Source organism: Mesocricetus auratus, unplaced genomic scaffold (assembly GCF_017639785.1).
Source record: "Mesocricetus auratus isolate SY011 unplaced genomic scaffold, BCM_Maur_2.0 Super-Scaffold_100004, whole genome shotgun sequence".
NCBI classification, from domain to species: domain Eukaryota; kingdom Metazoa; phylum Chordata; class Mammalia; order Rodentia; family Cricetidae; genus Mesocricetus; species Mesocricetus auratus.
The window spans coordinates 7,743,103-7,761,540 of NW_024429189.1; the positions used below are offsets into that span (position 1 = coordinate 7,743,103).

At 49.8% G+C, this 18,438-nt stretch overlaps 1 protein-coding gene across 1 annotated transcript in view; it reads left to right on the forward strand.

The window, feature by feature from the left end:
* Cacna1b (calcium voltage-gated channel subunit alpha1 B) overlaps nt 1-18,438 on the forward strand; it is a 160,771-nt gene that overhangs the window by 125,333 nt on the left and 17,000 nt on the right. The window contains 6 exon segments of the mRNA XM_005083737.4: nt 4,963-5,079; nt 5,431-5,496; nt 6,646-6,737; nt 8,005-8,149; nt 10,758-10,885; nt 17,216-17,312. Coding sequence (XP_005083794.1) covers nt 4,963-5,079; nt 5,431-5,496; nt 6,646-6,737; nt 8,005-8,149; nt 10,758-10,885; nt 17,216-17,312 — 645 coding nt within the window.

Genomic DNA, 18,438 nt, shown 5'->3' on the forward strand with positions numbered 1-18,438 from the left:
AACCTTATCTGTAGTCAGAGAGGCACAAACTTAAATGACACTGAGTTGTCATTTTATAGCACCTGGTCTGTCAACCACTAAACATTCTAATGCTGAGGGTTGACAGTCTAGGCCATCCAGACCTCTCACACAGCTGTCAGCTGGTCTAGTCTATGGGAAATTTTTACAGAAGCTAAAAAGTTGGTGAGGTACACATCTTCAGCTTAGCTCTTCAAGTGTTGCTGTAGCAGCACAGAGATGTCTACACACACACCACAGTGGAATGTGTCCACTTCTGGGGTGTATCAATGCTGAGGAGACAGTAGTGTCCATGTATAGGTGACATCCACATCTGTCAGCGCCATGTCTGAACAAGTCAAAGAGAGTTTGCACAAGGCAGAGTAGGCAAGTTCATTCTGCATACTGTGGTAAAACTGTAAGGACATCCAGTTGTTGGTAAGTATTAAGGATTGGAACAGCCTCTAGACGTCAGCAAGAGAAACAGGAAGAATTCCAAAGTGATGGTGATGTTTGTGCTTTTTAGGCTGAATGGTGACTACTTGGGACTTGCTTTTATTTTTCTTCAAATTGACTTATGCAGACTTGTTTGTATAGATGTTTAATGGCTGTACAATGCTAATGATGCAATTATGCCAAGAAAAAAACTGGAACCTGCCATTTAAATAGAAAAGCCAAGGCGTTTTGTCTTCCCAGCTCCTGGCTTTATAGGCTGCTCACCACAGTGCGTCTCACTTGGAAGTCTTAGTCCCATTGTGGTTTCTAAGAAAGAGGCTTACTGCTTTTCTGATACCGGTGTACTGTCTCCCTGGCAACAGAGTTCTTTATTTACCAGATAAAGTGGCCCAAACATCAGTCTTCTAATTGTAAGGATAGTGCTGGAGGTTCCACATGGGTGTATCTCCTTTCCTAGAGAGACACCTGAACTGCTGATTGCTGAAAATACCTAAGGCATGGGGCCAGAAACTGGCTGACATCACTGTTATGTAGAGCATTGTTCCAGGCAGAGATATGTGGTGCAGGAGCAAAAATTAACCAGCCTTTCTGTGCCTGTGCTGCTGGATGGTCAGCTATGGCAGCCCGTGATTGTGTACAATCTGGTCCAAAGCATCAGGAGCCTTAGTGCCCAGCAGGGCTGCTGGGAGGCTGGGATTGTGAAAACTCAGCTACATTTTGGCCGCTTGCTCTTGGAGCTCAGGTCCCACTCTTGCTGTGCCTGAGATGAAAGGAAAGCCATTGTGTCAATTGACCAGTATTCTGTTTGTGTGTTTTTCATTTGGAGTCATTTTGTACATTTGCTTTGCAAATGCCCTTTTTTTCCTTAGGCAAAAATTTGAGTGTCAGTTTCCATCCCCAACTTAAGAACCAACGGATGTCTCAAGGGTGCCTAGAAGAGGGCTATAAGCTTTCATAAACTGACATTGATTTCTTTGCCTGGAAATAAAATAATAATAATAAGTGTCTGTGACTCATCTTTGGATTTGCATTACAAACAAAATGCAAATGAATCCCATTGTCTGCATAACCTATAGATTTCAGAAACATGCTTTGAATGGATACACTTGCAGAAAATTATGTGGTTTAACAAAATCCAACATTTTCTAGTTAAGTATTCAGAGTTTGAGTTCTTGCTTGTGTTGATGACTCATTTTCTCTTTTGTTTCCTGTTTTTGTTCTTGGTTTACCTTAACCTACCTGCTGACTCACGTCATCCAACCAACATACAATGCGAAAACCCATGTCTCCGTCTGTATGTTGTGCACCTGCTGCTCAAACCACCCCAATTTGTAAATAATATGCAAAACCCCATCCATGACAACATCACATATAGGAAACGGTTGGTTTCACAACTTTAAACAGTTCTTGTGCCTCTTTCCTCTGCCTGCCTGCCCCTCTTCTCTTGTTTCTGGGCTTCTGCCCGCCGCCTTCTGAGGCATGAGCAAGACTTTGCTGCGCTTACTCACCTCTGGCCTCTGCATGTGTTTTCCAAGGCAGCAAGGGTTTCTGAAGACCTCCAAGAAGCTGCTTGAATCTGTGTCACAAGAGGAGGTGGGACTTTGGGGGGGGCGTGGTGGGCGGTACCTAGGGCAGATCGCATTCAAATTTACCAGGTTTTGTAGGGTGTATTTGGTCCTCATCCCTGTAAATCCATGGTTTCTGTTGCACACTTGTCTCTCTTCCATTATGTCCCTGTCTTACCAACACAGAGAATACTCAACCTTGTTGCCAACGTGAGCTCTGGTGAAGACTTCACGTGTTAGTCTTGGTTTCTATTGCTGTGATCAAGCAACATGATCAGGGAAACTTACAGAAGGAAAAGTATTTGGGCCTTACAGCTGCAAATGGATTAGAGTCTGTCACCATAACAGGGTGTAGGCCAGGCAGGCCTGGGGCTGGAGCTGTAGCCCAGGCAAAGAGGGGGCAATCCTTGTGAAACCTTAAAGCTTGCCTCTAATGTCATATTTCCTCTATCAAGGCCATGCCTTCTAACCCTCCCCAACTGGTGGCTATTCAAATATCCTGTGGCTGTTGACGTATTCACGTGTCCAAGACATACAGGGGACATCTTCAACATGCCCCGCCCCTGCCCAGTAGCATCCATCCCTTGTAGACAGGCTCTAACTTAGAGTGTCAGAGCTGAGGCGTGAGGTTTAGGGGAGGGTTGGAGACCGGGGTTCCATGATTCAGAACAGTTTGTGTAGGGCCTGGGTTGGAGGAGACCCTGCCCCGGTGTCCTCTGCATTTCACAGATCCATGAGCGTGTCTGGCTCCAGTTCCTGTGGGCTTCAAGTGCCACCAGGCCTCTTGCGGGTCCTTGAGGGTTTTAAGAGGGTGAGGGAGTTTGGTAGCAGCTCATCTTCTGCCGCCACTTACGCCTCATCACCTGGGTATGGGTACCTCTGGTGTCTCCAGGCTGTTGTGAGCAAGGAGGCGGAGGCTAAAGTGTTAGGGACTGGAGTCCCCTGGGAGTCAGTGATCCTTACAGTGACACTGCCCGTGGCTTAGTGAAGCAGAAGCAAGGACAGTCCCGGGAGAGGAGCCACTTCCTGTGCAGCAGAAACCATGGGTCCTGGGAGCACAGGGCAAGTGTGCTTACCACCAGTGAGGTGACCAAGCCAGAGGTGAAAGTCCATGATGCACAGCTGTACGCCCGTCCTTTGCCGTCCCGCATGTGAGTGGCATGGTGGTGCCTAGCCCATCACTCAGTGCTTGGGGCATCTGGCAGTTGTCACCATCTAGTCTCATGGTACTCTAGGGTTGCCTGTCTGTTGCTGCCCCATTCAGTCCTGAGCACTTACGGAGCACCCAAGGGCAAAGCTTGGGTGGAGGAGCGAGAATCGTTGCCAACAAAGTAGAGATGACCATGGTTCAGTCTTGCATTCATACCCCAGGTCATCTAGAAATGCTGTTGTTTACAGGGCCTCCCACTATCCCATTGTCTTCCATCCTGCCTGTACTACAGGGAACCTTTATTTCCCCCCAAGATCTTCAGGAAGTCTCTCTGACAGGTACCTCAGTACTGGCTGCTTTGAGTTGGGCAATCATTGTATTGTCATAACCCTTGTCCCCCAAACCCGGCTTAACAGTTAGTTACAAAGCAGAAGCCTGGAGAGGGGTGGGTACTTGTCCCCGTCTCCTCATCCTTGGTATTAGTAGACAGTGGTTCTTGGCCACCATGTCTACTAATGGGATTCTTTCCTCATTTCAAGTTAGGAATCTGCCGGCTGTGTCATCTTTCAGCCTCCCTGCTGACTTGGTCATAATTTGGGGCCCCTTTGTGTCCACAGACCCTTCTATGTAGTGTTTGTAATCATTCCTGCTTCTAGGGCTCCAACATCCTTCCCAGAGTCACCTTCAAGGTGGCTATACCCCACCCCTTGCATAAACATTCCAGAAATGCTATTCTGGCTGAGAACCATACAACTTTGTCCCCAAGAGTGTAAGCAACAGACTAGACTAAAGTATCCTCTGCCAAGATGGGCAGCCCTGGAGCATCTTGTCAGGCTCACCCTGCTTCTGTGTCTGCATGCACTGTCCTGTTCCATTCAACATGCGTGTTCTCTTTCCTTTTTATTTGTCACTGAATCTTGACAGCACAAATGTGTGTGAGCCTGAGCTGCTTGCATATTGGAAAATGCCAAGTGGCAGGAAGTTGCTTTCAGGTGATAGTATAGGCAGAAAATACCTGGCTGTCCAGGTGCCCTAGCAATGCATGGATATCTGCCCAGAGTCAGAACCCTGAAAAAGCCTGTCAGTAATTCAAGGCGCCCAGGGTCAGGTAATCTCTAGAGTCTGGGGTTTAATGGCTTATTATTTTTGTGTACTTGGTTTCGAACCCTTGGTTGAGGGAGCAATGCCAGATGTCCTGGGTTCTCTAGAGCAGAGGCCTGTTGAGTATAGGTGACACAGATAGCTTCTGTGGCAGGAGCAGCAGTGACCATACCTACCCCTATGAGAATGTCTGCCAGTACCTGGACCAGTCCCAAGGAGCCAGCCAGTGTCTCAGACAGGCAAGGCCTTTACTGATTGAGCCCAGAAGGGAAGACTGGCTGCTAAGCTCAGGCAGGTGTCACTTGAAGAATGCCCACTGGAGAGTACCTAGACAGTTTGGCAGTGTTCTAGAAGAGAGTGCCAGTGTTGGAGGCTCATAGGTGATCTTCCAGCACTACCTGGCAGAAGGGAGGGACTTTGAGAGTTTTCCTTTATGTCCCTTACTGTTGGGGAATGGCCCTAGTGTGAGGGGAGTTTTCTCTGACTTGCTGCATGAGAAGTGACTTTTTTTTTTGGAAGGTTTTCTGGCAGCCAGTTGCTGCTTAGACTAAAGCAATGACTTCATTTTTATTTCTTTTGACCACATTTCTTTGGGGGTCACGGACTTGGGGGGAGGTTGTAGGATGGGAGCAGCTCGTCTGTACTGTTTTGACAGGGATTCCAAAGGTTAGGAAACAATGCCTCTTCTTGCAGAACAACTTCATCAACCTGAGCTTTCTCCGCCTCTTCCGGGCAGCACGGCTGATCAAGCTGCTTCGCCAGGGCTACACCATCCGCATCCTGCTGTGGACCTTTGTCCAGTCCTTTAAGGTACAGCCGGGCTCCGGTGCAGGCCCGGCAGCTCCCTTTGGGCATTCTCTGTTTCTCTTCCTTTATCTGGAGTGAAGCTTCCCCTGGAAGGCTGAGCTAAGGCCGGCCGCGAGTGCCTCTTTGGCATCTGCTATCCTAGTGCAGTTTCTGAAGACACTCAGAGTGAGCAGTAGGTGATTTTGCCAGCATCCAAACAGCTCTAAGAGTGGCTTATGCTCTCCGGTCGCAGGCACGCAGACAGGGCCACTTGCTGCTGGAAGGGCTCAGTGGTCAGTGGGGTGGAGTTGGGCCAGGGTGAGGTCTGCGTAGCCTCAGGGATGTCCTGGAGCTGATGTGCTCATGTGTCTCTAGGCGCTGCCCTACGTGTGCCTCCTCATTGCCATGCTGTTCTTCATCTACGCCATCATCGGCATGCAGGTGGGTGCCACCTGACCAGATTGGATTGGACACAGGGCTGGCTCCTGACTGTTGGGTGAAAGCGATCATTTACCGTAAGCCAGATACTGGTGTAAACATGGAGTGAGTTAACCCTCAGAAACTCTGCTTTGTGGTAGAGGAGACCAAGATGGCACAGGTTGGGCTCTCAGCAACCCATTTTGCTTATTCCCATTTCTCTGGGAAACCATACTTTGGTGTTTTTGAAAGTGAGGTCCAGCAGGGTTTAGGGGTTTAGGGTATCCAGGCACTTATTTTTTGATGGCGTCTGGCTGGTGGCTGTTGTGTTGTCTGGCAGCTAGCCAATGGGTTCCTTTACAGGTCAGATGTCCCTGAGGAAATCCTGCCCAGAATCGAAGCAGAATTCCTCCCCACCTCCCAGATCATCGAACTTGACAATAACATAGCTTTTCTTTTTTTGTCAAAGGACATTCAAAAGATGTAAATCAGCATCCTAACTGTAAACGTGGCCACTTCCTAACAGTGAAAATGGGAGATGCCAAAGCCTTGAGCATAAGTTGAGTTCTAAGACTCTTATTTCAGATTGAAGTTTTCCCAGTTTAAAGCTTTTCTGAGATTTAATGCTATTTAAAACAAACATGCACAGTTTTTGTTGCTTTCGTCTGGCATATTCAATGACATGTGTTTCCCTGATCTTTGTGGAAGTGTGATAGTTCATAGACTTTTCACTTAGTCTGGGTATTAGGCTCGGCATGGCTCTTGACTCATCTGCATTCCTTACCCTGAAAACAGCTAGATTGCCTAAAAGCCTATTGTGCTGTTTGTACAGGAGATTCCAAAGAGCATTCCCTGAGCTGTTACCAACCCACAGTTTTGGATTAGAGAGTGACCTGAAAGGCTTCCTAGTCAAAGCAGAGCCCAACCCACACTTATCCTGGCTACTTAAACTTGCATCCCCAGGCAGCCTCAGAGCCCCAGCTACATGCATGGAGCTGTGGAGCATAGTGTGTTCCTCTGAAAGGTTGTCTGTGCTAGGAACCACACTAGCCCCAGGCAGCCCCTGTCCCTTGTGTTGTCACCAATGTTGCATGCACACTTTCTCTTGCCTAATCTAGTGAGAATAATTTCCAAAATTTAGCATTGGCACTCTGTTATTTTTCTCCATTTCAGGTTTTTGGAAACATTGCCCTTGATGATGACACCAGTATCAACCGACACAACAACTTCCGGACATTTCTACAAGCCTTAATGCTGTTGTTCAGGTGTGCTGTTTTTAATCTAAACAACATGTCCACTCTTTGCTTATGATAAGTGAGGGTATATTTCACTCATGGGGACCACTTCCCTTCCATCACCAAAATTATGCCATTTCTGTTGAGTGAACCTTCCAGTTTTTTTTTTCCTTTCTATTTATTTTTTCCAAAGGGTTCTTGTCTACCTTAGCCTTTTGACAGACAGAAAAGAAGTACCTGGGGGAGGGGCCCTGTGTCCCCTGTGCCAAACTAGCCTCTAGCACATTGTTTCTGCTCCCCAGTGAGAGCGAAAAGCTGCCTAGAGGCCATACAGTCTGGGGATGACAGCGGGTACTTCACAAAGTCTCATTTAACATACTGGTATCACGCTGTTGACCTGATAACATATTGGTCACCTGCATCAATGGATGAAGGAGAAACAGGGCACTCAGAGGGAGTTTTCAGCCACCTAGCAGGAGGAGCCAACTCCCCAAAGCTGGTGATCTGAACTGCCTCCATTCTCTGCCCTTCCCTCATTGCTCTCACTGGAATTGCAGTGGCCTAGACTCCTGGGTGCCTTCAGAAACCTAGCAGGTGACACTCAGGATCCAGAGCAAGAGGCTCATCTACACAAGTTCTGGGGCTGTAGACACTTCCTCAAAAGTGTACTGAGGAGACTAGCCATCCACTGTTGTGGTCCAAGAGTGAGCTTGAGCATAGGATGGGAGGTGTGATATGCTTATCTGCCTCCTTATAGTCTTTTATTTGGCCATCCCTTGGTCCAGACAGAGCAAATGGGCTCTTTGTAGAGATTGATAGTTACTATCAATGCAGACCCTGCCATGGGTTTCACTACATCTGTCCTGTAAACAAATACAGGGACACTGAAACAAAGGGAGGCCACTTAGGCACTCTTGCTCAGGGGGCATAAAGGACAACAGGGGTACTTCTTGATGGCAGGCTTGTGGGCAGAATGCACAAAGGGGCACCTAGACTGGCCACAAAGTTAAAGGATGACAAGAACAAGGAAGACTGAGGTTTGAAAGTTAGGAGTGTGCTGGAACATGTTGTGTCCACTGGGAGTGAGTGCCCCCCGCAGCGGGCATGCTCCCAGCGCAGTAGATCATTTCCAGTGCTTTCTCAGTGGTTGGTTTGGAAATCTCCTGTCATCCAGAAACCGGGAAGAGGCGGTTCCCTCTACCCAGCAGTCCCAGCGGCTCTGCCGGTCGGACTCTGTGTTTATTGGGGAGCTCCCTCTGGACCTGCCTTTGTGTACTGACAGCCCCATCCTTCTCAGGAGTGCCACTGGGGAGGCCTGGCATGAGATCATGCTGTCTTGTCTGGGCAACCGAGCCTGCGACCCAAACGCCAATGCCAGTGAATGTGGGAGCGACTTTGCCTACTTTTATTTTGTCTCCTTCATCTTCCTTTGTTCCTTTCTGGTAAGTCCTTTTCTTGTCCATGTCTGCCCGTCTCAGGCCACCTCCTTTGTTGGCCCCTGATTTGGATTGTGTCCATATTATATGCCAGCCCCATGCTTAAAGCCTTTGTCCTTCGGTAATGGAGTTCGATGAAGCAGTGTGCCTACTAAGTGACATTAGGATTAGGTGTAAAAGATGGTGGGCTGGCCCTTAGGCATGTGGCGTTCTGGGAACCTTGGGGCACTACAGCATCTCTCTGGCTTCCGTTTGAGCAGTAAGGGATGGAGCTATAGAGTGAGTGGGGAGACTGTTGTGAGAGGTAGTGGCGCAGAGAAGGCTGAGAGAATTGGGAGGGGTTGAGCCACCACTTGAAGGTAGAGCTGATTAAAGAAGAGGAAAAAAGCCACACTCCAGAATTTTCTAGGCAACAAGTGTGGGCCCTCCCTCTGATGCGCATGGAGCTCTGCAGACATGGCTTAGAAGGCAAGAGAGACACCGCACAGACCTTGGCTGGAGATGAGAATGAGTTAACCTTGTGTTGAAGGGTCTGCGTAGCTGAACTGTGTCTTCTGTGTCCATTACAGCCTTGAGCAATGTGAATCTCTTGAGTGCTTGTTAGAGGAGCAGAGCCCTTGGGCTAGGAAAATGGCTCAGTTGGTAAAGTGCCTGCCACCCAAGGAGGAGAACCTGAGTTCCTCAGCACCTGCATGAGGGGAGCACAGTATGGAGCTGATTGAATTCCCGACGCTCTTTACAGTCAGTGTAGCAGAATCAGTGAGCTGCAGGTTCAGGGAGAGACCCTGTTTTAAAAGTATGTACACATATGGACCCCAGTGCCCACATGTGAGAACAAGACAAGTCCATATATGCATGCACATATAGGTGCACAGTGTCCACACAAGAAACAGGAGCAAGTGTCCGCAATATACACATATACACAAGGAGAAGGAGTTAAACCACGCCTCAGACTTATCGGTATCTCTGGGGGAAGGATCCAGAAATCAAATTTTTTCCTGAAAAATAAAAGATTTCCTTATTTTTATTTTTGCATATGTATGTCTCACTGTGTGTATAAGTGTGTCCCAAAAGGCCAGAGAGGGCAGTTGTGAGCCACCCACATGGATGGCTTAAACCTAACTCCAGACCTAACTAGTCTTTCGAAAGGGCCGCAGGTGCTTGTAACTGTCGAGTCATTTCTCCAACCTCCCCTTTTATGTGTGTGTGTGTGTGTGTTTATGTATTGTTTTTGTGGGTGTGTGCATGTGTATGTGTGGGTATATGCATGTGGAAACCAGAGGTTTATGTCAGGTATTTCTTCAGTTTGCTCTCAACCTTGTTTTTTGTTGGTGGTGGATTTTTTTTTTTGAAACAGGGTCCCCTACTGAACCTAGAGTTCATCAGTTTGGCTGGGCTGCATGTTTCATGAACTTCGCTCATGCTGGGCTTACATGTGTGTGCCTTTGTGCCTGGTTTAACATGGGTGCTGGGAATCCAAATTCAGGTCTTCCTGTTTCTACAGTGGGCACATTGCCAACTGAGTCACTCTCCAGCCTGGAATCTGAGTTTTAGTGAGCTATTAGGTCACTCTGTAAAGGTGAAACTTGGAGGAGCAAATGAAAACCACTGGCATTAATGAAAAGGAATAAAGGAAAACTTAATTAAATGGGAAAAGGCATCATGTGTCCATGAGTTGGAGCTTAGTATTATCACAATGACAATACTCTGGGCAGAAACGGAAAGGCACGTCCTCAAATCCACGTTTAATTGCCAGGAAATAGACAAAACATTTTAAAATACAAAGTTGAAGGATTTACCTTTCCCAGTTTCAAAAACTTACCCCAAACCTGTTGTAGCGGGTGGCAGAATGCTTACCTAGCATTCACAAAACACTGGGTTTGACTCCCAGTATGCCATAAGCTGGGTGTGGCGGGTACACACCTGTAATTCCAACACTTAGGCGGTGCAGGGTCAGCAGCTTAAGATCATCTTCTGCTGTATAGCAAGTTTTAGCCAGCCTAGACCTCAAAACAATAGTAATCAAAGTAGTGTTGTTGACATAAGGATAGATTCTATAAGCTGGTCAAAGAAAGTCAGTAATCTAGAAATAGTCTAAAATACTATGGTCTGTGAGTTCGAGGCCTGGCTGGACCGATAGCCTCCAAAACAATACAGAGAAACCCTGTCTCGTAAAAACCAAAAAAAAAAAAAAAAAAAGAAATAAAATACTATGGCCATTGGTTTTTATGTTTCTTGTTTAAGATTAATAACAGGTTTATTGAATACACTCAATAAACAGGTATGGGCAGAGCAGTGTGAGAGAACTTCTTATAGCTCAGCCAGGTCATTTTGGACAAGGGTGCTTATAGGGAAATAATTTTCTGTCTTTTAGTCTTTCTGTCTTTTCAGGAGTAAAAACTGGGATTTGTGGGATTATGAATCCTTGAGACTGAGGAGATGCTATAAGTTCTAGTGTAAGGAGGCCTGTGGGGACAGCAGGTTTGTCCTTACCCAGTAAGAGTGACCGACCTCTGTTGTCCAGAGAGCTCTTCCTGTCAGCTGCGGACAGAGCTTGAGGGCAGGTGAGAAGGCACACTGGAGTACATCACCTCTTCTCCTTCCTGTCCTGCAGATGTTGAACCTCTTTGTGGCTGTGATCATGGACAATTTTGAGTACCTCACTCGGGACTCTTCCATCCTAGGGCCTCACCACCTGGACGAATTCATTCGAGTCTGGGCTGAGTACGACCCAGCTGCGTGGTGAGTGAAGTCCAGTGCTCTATGTCTCAGGGTTGTCATCACCTGTGGCTCTTGAGACAGGTGCATGTCCCCTCAGGTGTTGGTCTGAGGCCCAGGGACTTACCCAGTTCCGTGTGTGGTAGCACTGGTCCCCCTGTCAGGAGCACGTTCCGTTTTGACCCCATGCCTTGGTGCAGCTCTGGGACAGAGACGCAGTCTTTGAGACCCTCAATATGGTCCCCAGGAGAGTGCCTATGCCTGGGGGTCAGGGAACATTTCCAGGGCTCTTTGCACAGAAGTGTCCTGCCTTCTCCCAAGGCTCGTCTTGTGATGGAACTTAGAGACCCAGTGTAGGAGGGTGAAGAGGCAGTGTGGGATTCTCAGGACTGTGTGGGGTTTTGTTGCTGCTGCTGCTGTTTGAAGTATTGGTGACTGAACCCAGAGACGTGTGCAAGTGAGGCAGGCACTGTGCCATCTGTACCCTCCTTCCATAATGCGGGCTTTAAAAATCTCCCTAGGTAGACTTGGATTTTCCTCTCTGCCATTTCTTTTGGAGACAGGAGCCAATGTGTATGCCTATTCCCAGCCCTAATTGCATGTCATAGGCACTGTTTTATTAAAACCAGAGGAACTGGGACGGCCTTCTTATGTTTTAGCTCCCTTAGTCAATGCAGAAAATAGTTACTGTGCTACATAAGCTATGGGTGATTTGTTTCTAGACAGCAAGGGCCTCATGCAGTGGGTTGGGTTCAAAAGCCAAAGTTGTTTGAAGCCAGGCTCCACAGAGAGCCCTGAACAATCATGAGTCTCCCATGCCAGAGACCATATTGAGGAGGGCAGGCAGCGGGACACCAGGGCTCCCCATCTGTGTGCCTGCTCCTCCCTCACCTGCCGAGGTTGGTGCTCTGACCACTCCATTTACTCACACAGCCCTTCATCTCCTCTCAACTAGCTCATTGTGCTCATGACTGTCTTGACTCTGTAATCATATCTCACAAAAAGCAACTTCAGGGAAAAGTCCATTTTGGCTGATAGCTTTTTGTTTGTTAGTTTTTGTTTTTGTTTTTTTTTCAAGACAGAGTTTCTCTGTGTAGCTCTGCTGTCCTGGAACTCTCTGTGTAGACCAGGCTGGCCTTGAACTCACAGAGATCCGCCTGCCTCTGCCTCCTGAGTGCTGGGATTAAAGGCGAGCGCCACCACCGCCTAGATAATTTTGGCTTATAGTGTAAGAAACGCTATAGCCTAGCATGGAGGGAAGGTGTGGAGGCAGGAGCATGAGGCAGCTGGTAACACTCATGGATGAGTGCTGGTGTTCAGCCCCCAGTTTTTCTTGCTGTTCAGTGAGGGACCCAAGCCCTTGGGGTGATTCTACATTTAGAGTGGGGCCTGCCATCTCAGTCCGACTGAGGCACTCTGTCTCCGAGAGAATGCTCAGAGGCTTGGTGTTGGGCGATTCTTGGTCCTGTTCTGCTGACACTCAGCACTGACCATCACACCCACACACTCGCTAGCTCCGTCATTTCTTATTCGTTTAACTCAGTTCAGTTCTCTCGTTTGGTTCACTCCTTCAGTCACTCAGGTAGTAGTTGCTGAGGGCTCTTCCCAGTAAGGTAGGACGTGGGAGAAGACGAGGCTGAGAGAACTGACTGCTGGTGGAGATACAGGCCTCTTCTTGTCCCATTTACCACGATTGTTCAAGAACCATGCTGTGAATGAGCAGTTTTCCTTGAATGAATGAGTGGTCACTTCCTATGCCTCAGGGATGGTAAGAAGATTGCAGCTCTAGGCAGTTCCCCACCTGCCCTGTTTGCCTCTCACAGGTCTGCGTTCAGCATTTTGCTATGGGATTGTCGGCCGAGTGAGGTCAGGTTCCTGGTGGGATCCTGGAGGGCACGGTCAGGCTGGGCATGCTAGGCTTCTGGTCGAGACCCTGGGGGTTGAAATCAGGATGGACATGTTTAGGCTTCTGGTGGAGATATGATCAGACTAATGGCTAGAGTCCTGTTTCCAAGGAGCTCCTTGGGCTCTGCTTCCTTTTCTTCAGCTTGATTCTCAGCTCAAGAGTGCTGGAGAAACCAGAGGGCTTGGGGTAGAGTTGGGCTCTCCTCTGCTGGGCTGGATTCCCATTTCCCTGTCCTTCAGCCTCTCCTATGCCCCTAGGGATGGACGAGAAGACTGGGGTTGTATTCAATTCCCCCCTTATCTGCCTCCCACAGTGTGCGTCCTGAGGTGCTGCACGAAGTTGTAGTCCTAGAGGTTTCACAGCATTGCATTAGGAGCCTGGGACACAGGCCTCTTCTGTTGGGGTGGTTTGTGCTGACATCATCTCTATGCATATTTTACATTTATATGACAATCTTCAGTTTTTTCATAGTCCAGAAGCAGCAGAACCATTTGTTGTTACTCATATTGTTTTTGACTTTGTGGAGGCTTCTCTTATTGTTTTTGACTTTGTGGAGGCTTCTCATATCTGATATATCTATGTGCTTTACCTACAATTCCCCAGATCCTTCCTGAGAGGCATAGGCCCAGGGATATTGCATTGGTTCTGTCGTCTGGCATGTCACTGAGATGGGGTGCAGAGCGGAGACTAGATTGGTCATAAGAAGGGCAGGACAAGCTCCAGCTGCAGCATTACTCATTAGCACTTCCCAGTGACCCTGTCTGTGACCTGAAGAGTTGCCGCTGTTTCTGGAATATTTTCCCAAGAGGAATATGTGCTGCAGAAAACAGATGTTCTGTATCGCTGCACTTTGCACAGATGGCCAGCTGTGAAGGACCAGCATCCCCTTAGCCCTTATGAACTGCACGGCCAGCTCCTACCATCACTTATGGCAAGAAAGGGAGGGACACGTACCGTAGTGCTTAGCAGCTGGGCGTGGCCGGAGTACAGTTTTGTGGTCGTGCACAGTGGAGAACAAGGGGCCCTGGAGGTTACTGGCAAGTGGAAGAGATTGCCAGACACAAGGCAGAGGTGGCACATGGCCAGAAGACAAGAAGATCAAGTGCACCAGCGAGCATTGAGGTTGGTGCTGGTTCCCCTCCAGACTACTCCAGGAGGTGGATGACTTGATAGTGCATCCAAACAGGTTAGAGCTGGATCCTGCATCTGGACAAGGTCACTGCAAACCTGGCCAGTGGTTATCTTTATTGCCCGTGTGACCACATGATTTTCTCATTTGGGAAAAACCTTGAAATCACACACAAATGGCCACATTTTTTAGCATTTGTGTATGTGTCTGCACAAGCACAGATGTGTGTGAGTATATGCATGTGTGTATATGTGAATGAGCCTGTGTGTCCTATGCATGTGTATACACATAGGCACATGCATGTATACAAACATGTTTTGTGTATCCATGTGAGTTTATCTGTGTGTACGTGTGTGACAGACTGTTTATGTGTATGTATGGCAAGTGTACGTGTATGTTGTGTGCATATGCGAGTCATTACATGTATGTATGTACATGTTAGGGTGTGTATGTGTCATTTGTGCACTGTGTGAACTTACACATGCTGTGGGATACCAGAAGTCATGGAGCTCTTGGCAGCTGTGTCTGCCTCTCCCCAGCCTCCAGGTTGAAGCATAGAGACTCAAAATGAGAACAAGTCACACATTCACCCATCTGTCTGTTCAGTGAGCATTTCCTAAGCATCTGCTGTGTCCTGGTCTGGGGTCCCCAAGGTGAAACCATCAGCAAGGCTATGTGATGGGATAGGGGCCTGGCCATAGCTTGAGGCCAGGATGTTTTTTGAGGAGGGAAAGGTCACGTGGCATCTGAGCTATACAAAAGGAGGCGAGATGAACTGAGTTCTAGGTCTCTCTGAGGTGGGTGCAGATGTGAAGGGAGAGCCGGGTAGACTGTATGGGGCTTGAGTGAGTGCTAAAAACTGGTAGAGAGGGAGACTGAAGCCATGTTAAATGGGCAACTTTGCTTTTTTTTTTTTTTTTTTTTTTTGCTTGGTAGACAGTGGGAAAGCTTTTGAATATTTTGGGAAAAGGTTCCAGAAATAGCAGAGTTAACAGCGTCATGCCTGAACCTTTCCACTGCTGTCATATTACGGGCTTGATGGATAGGCCCCTGTTGTAATTGTCCCTGGGGTCCAGCAAGATTAGCAAGTATGGGGGAGGCCCGAGTAAACTCCCTCTTTTCCGGAAGTAAATGGGGCGCGGCTTGGCACTGATTGGACTGAGAGGGTAGCAACATAGGAGAAAGCGGGGTCAGTTCTGACCAAGTTCCAGGGGAACACCAGTGTGTCCAGGGAGATGGGGACAATTGAAGGCCACTTAGATGTGAACTTCTGTGTAGGGTTTCTGCATCCGAGAAATGGATGGGGTACATCATGGTAGTGAGGGCAAAGGTCAGGGGGGACTTATGGAGCAGGGCTCTGGCATCAGGAACTGAGGGAGGGACAGACAGCAAGCACATGGGCAGGTCCCGTCGAGACTGGCCAATGACAGGCATGGCACGGTGTGCAAGGTGTGCTCATGGTGGAGGCGGGGCACTGTGGGTGTAGACAGACTTTATTCTGAGTGTGTCAAGGCTTCCCTCACTGTCGGGGTTATCTTGGGGCTTGTACTTTCTGGGGAGCACTAGACTCCAGGTCCCACTAGAAGGGTTGTCTAGCTGTAACCCTGACCTCCACCTCACAGCTCATCTCCCATTGCAGACTGGGTGGGTCGGTGGGATGGACTCCATCATGCCTTGTTGCCATAACCTGTGACATTTCCTTTCCAGTTGCCGGATTCATTATAAGGATATGTACAGTTTGTTGCGTTGTATTGCGCCACCCGTTGGCTTAGGAAAGAACTGCCCTCGTAGGTTGGCCTACAAGGTTTGCAACTTCAGAGCCTCCATCTGACATACTTCCCTGCCCGAATCGCAAACACTGCACACACTCCCTGCCTGATTTGGGAATGACAACACCTCACCTTCTCTTTCCTCTGTCCTGCCCTGCCCTGCATTCCAGCATCCTGGATACTTTGGTTCCCTGTCTTATCTCCCCAACCCCCTCCAGCTGGCTGGAGACAGGCAGCCTTCAAGACAGTGCCCAAGAAGTTTTCTGACCTGGCTAGGCTGAGTCTGCCAGGCCCAGCTGGCTGGGTGTGGGGAGTGGGGCTGAGGGGTGTGTGTGGGTAAGACAGGCCCTGCCTTTACCAAGGAAGCATCCATCACACCCAGCATTCCTGCAGGCTCCTACGAATGGGCTGATGGTCAGACAGGCCCGAGGCTGAGAGCCCAGAGGAGAAGTATGAATGTGGGTGCAAAGAAACAAGAAGCAGTTGTCCCCGTGGGTCAGAAGAGGCTTTCAGGTCCCCGGGGTAGGGAGAGTGGGGACAAGGAGGAGCCCTCCTGCGTCGTTTCTGGACTGATGTGCTCAGCTCAGGGAGAAAACCCCTGACCTGGAACTGTGAGCGGAGGGCAGGGTCTGGGCAGATCTGCCCTCTGGAGAAAGGCTGGACTCTGCTGTGTCTCTGAGACCCCAAGCCCACAGGCAGGTGCTCTGGGGTAGAGGGAAGCCCCAGCCTCTCGACTTGGGAAGATGCTTCACCAGCCCCAAGATGCTCCCCTGAGTCCCCAACCTTGGGTTCTAGGCCCCACAAGGGGCACATCCAACCTGTTGGTCCCAACCTGTGCTGTCAGAGGCACCAGTGGCACCAGGCCACAGCTTACTCAGCGCCTCCCTTCCTGCGGTCTCCTTCCCATCCAGCCCTTGATCTCAGCAGCAGCCCTGCCCTGGGCTGGCCTCGGGCGTCTCTGGGCTTGGAGCTGACTTGCCCTGTCGTTAAGTTTATTCCCCTAAGAGCTTTGGGGCTCCTTCTCCAGTTCTCCGGTCCGCTGTAGATCTTCTCCACTCTAGTCTCTGGCCTTATTTGGAAGCAAATGTGACCTGCCCGCTGAGGCAGGCGGGCCTTGCTGTTGTGGTTTGCAGCAGCAGCAGACGCATCTCTACACAGCCCGGCCAGTGCTTCCTGCATGGTGAAACAGCTTTCTGATTCGGCCTTGTCTACGGTTCTAAAAGCGTGAAGTCAGAGATTTATAACCCAAAGCCGCCCCGATGCAGCCCTTCCTCACCCCTCCATGTTCATTAGCTCAGACGTCACCCCTGCCCGCTGCCCTGCACTGGGCTGCTATGAGGAGGTGAGGCGGGTGGGGGCAAGCAAGGGTCAAGTCGAGCAGAGACTCCTCATGACTTGTTTTGATCTGGGGCGTTCACCCGACACCTTGGCTAACTGAATCTGTTTTCTTGTCTGCTTCCTCCCCTGCCCGCTCCCTGCTCTGCCCCTCCCGCCGTGCGCCTCTCCTGTGGACCACCCCACTATGCCTGGCCTCTGGAACGGGTTTCCAGTGGGCGCATCAGTTACAATGACATGTTTGAGATGCTGAAACACATGTCCCCACCTCTGGGGTTGGGGAAGAAATGCCCGGCTCGAGTTGCATACAAGGTAGACCTTGCCCCTGCACTGACCCTGCACCCAACCCAGGAGCCATCTGTGCTTGGCTGGGCCCGCCTGGGCCTTGCTCAGCCCGCGGAGCACTCATGGGCTCTCACCTGCTTTCTCAGGAGTTGTCTGGCTGTGTGGCTGTACTTGGCTGCCTTCCCCGCTGCACCCTGTACCACCCTGAAACCCTTTATCCCATCCCAGACAGAGGGAGGGACACACCCCTGCTCTAACCCCCAGACCCCATCCGGCCTCCCCACTACTGACATCCTTGAGAAGCTCAGGACAATGGAGCCAGAGTCAACCCCACCCCACCCCTGCCCATTCCCCTCCTTTCCCTTGCCTTCCCAAGAATGAGAAGACAAACAAAACAATGGTTTTTTGGACAAAGGGTGCTTTATTCTGGGCTCAGGACTACCCGGCTGCCCTGCCCCGTGCTCCTATCATGGGTGGTCATCAAGTCTGCGGGGTCTGGCCTCGGGGAGCCTCGGCCGCTTACCTCTTTCCCTGCCCTTCTACCCCTACCAAGCCCAGCCTTGTAGGGATGTGTGACCTGCTGCAGTCCCCAGGGGCTTTGCTAAGGTTCCCAGTGGGAAGGGGTGCCTTGATGCTGAAAAGGGATGGGTGTTCAGACACCCTTGGGTGAGGGTCCCAGCTTCGAGAGTTCAGGAGTCACAGATCACTGTGTCGTGAGGAGGGAGGTGAACGAGGACACCCAGGCTCCTTCCTGGCCCAGTCACAAGCTTCTTCTGCCTGCAGTGCCACCCCCAGCCCTGCTGCTCCCCGTGAAACAGTGCCAGCTGTGTTTGCCTCTGTCTGAGAGTGCTCTGCCGGAGCCCCCCTCTCTGGTTCACTGTCCTCTGTCCGTATTCCGTCTCTGTACCCCATTCTAGGTTTTTGTCTGCCACGTCATTCAGTGTAGTCTGTGGGAACCAAACAGCTCTCCCACCACTCACAGATGCCTCTGGGCTCTCCCTGCCTTTATCTGCCCCCACCTAGCATGTGTGTTGAAACCGCAGAGGCCCTGCATGCATGCATGTCTCCATCCACAGGAGGGAGAGCTCTGTTCTGTGACACCCAGTCAGGCAGAGGCAGGCAGGAAGGGTTGTGTTGCCCTTTCTAGCCGTGC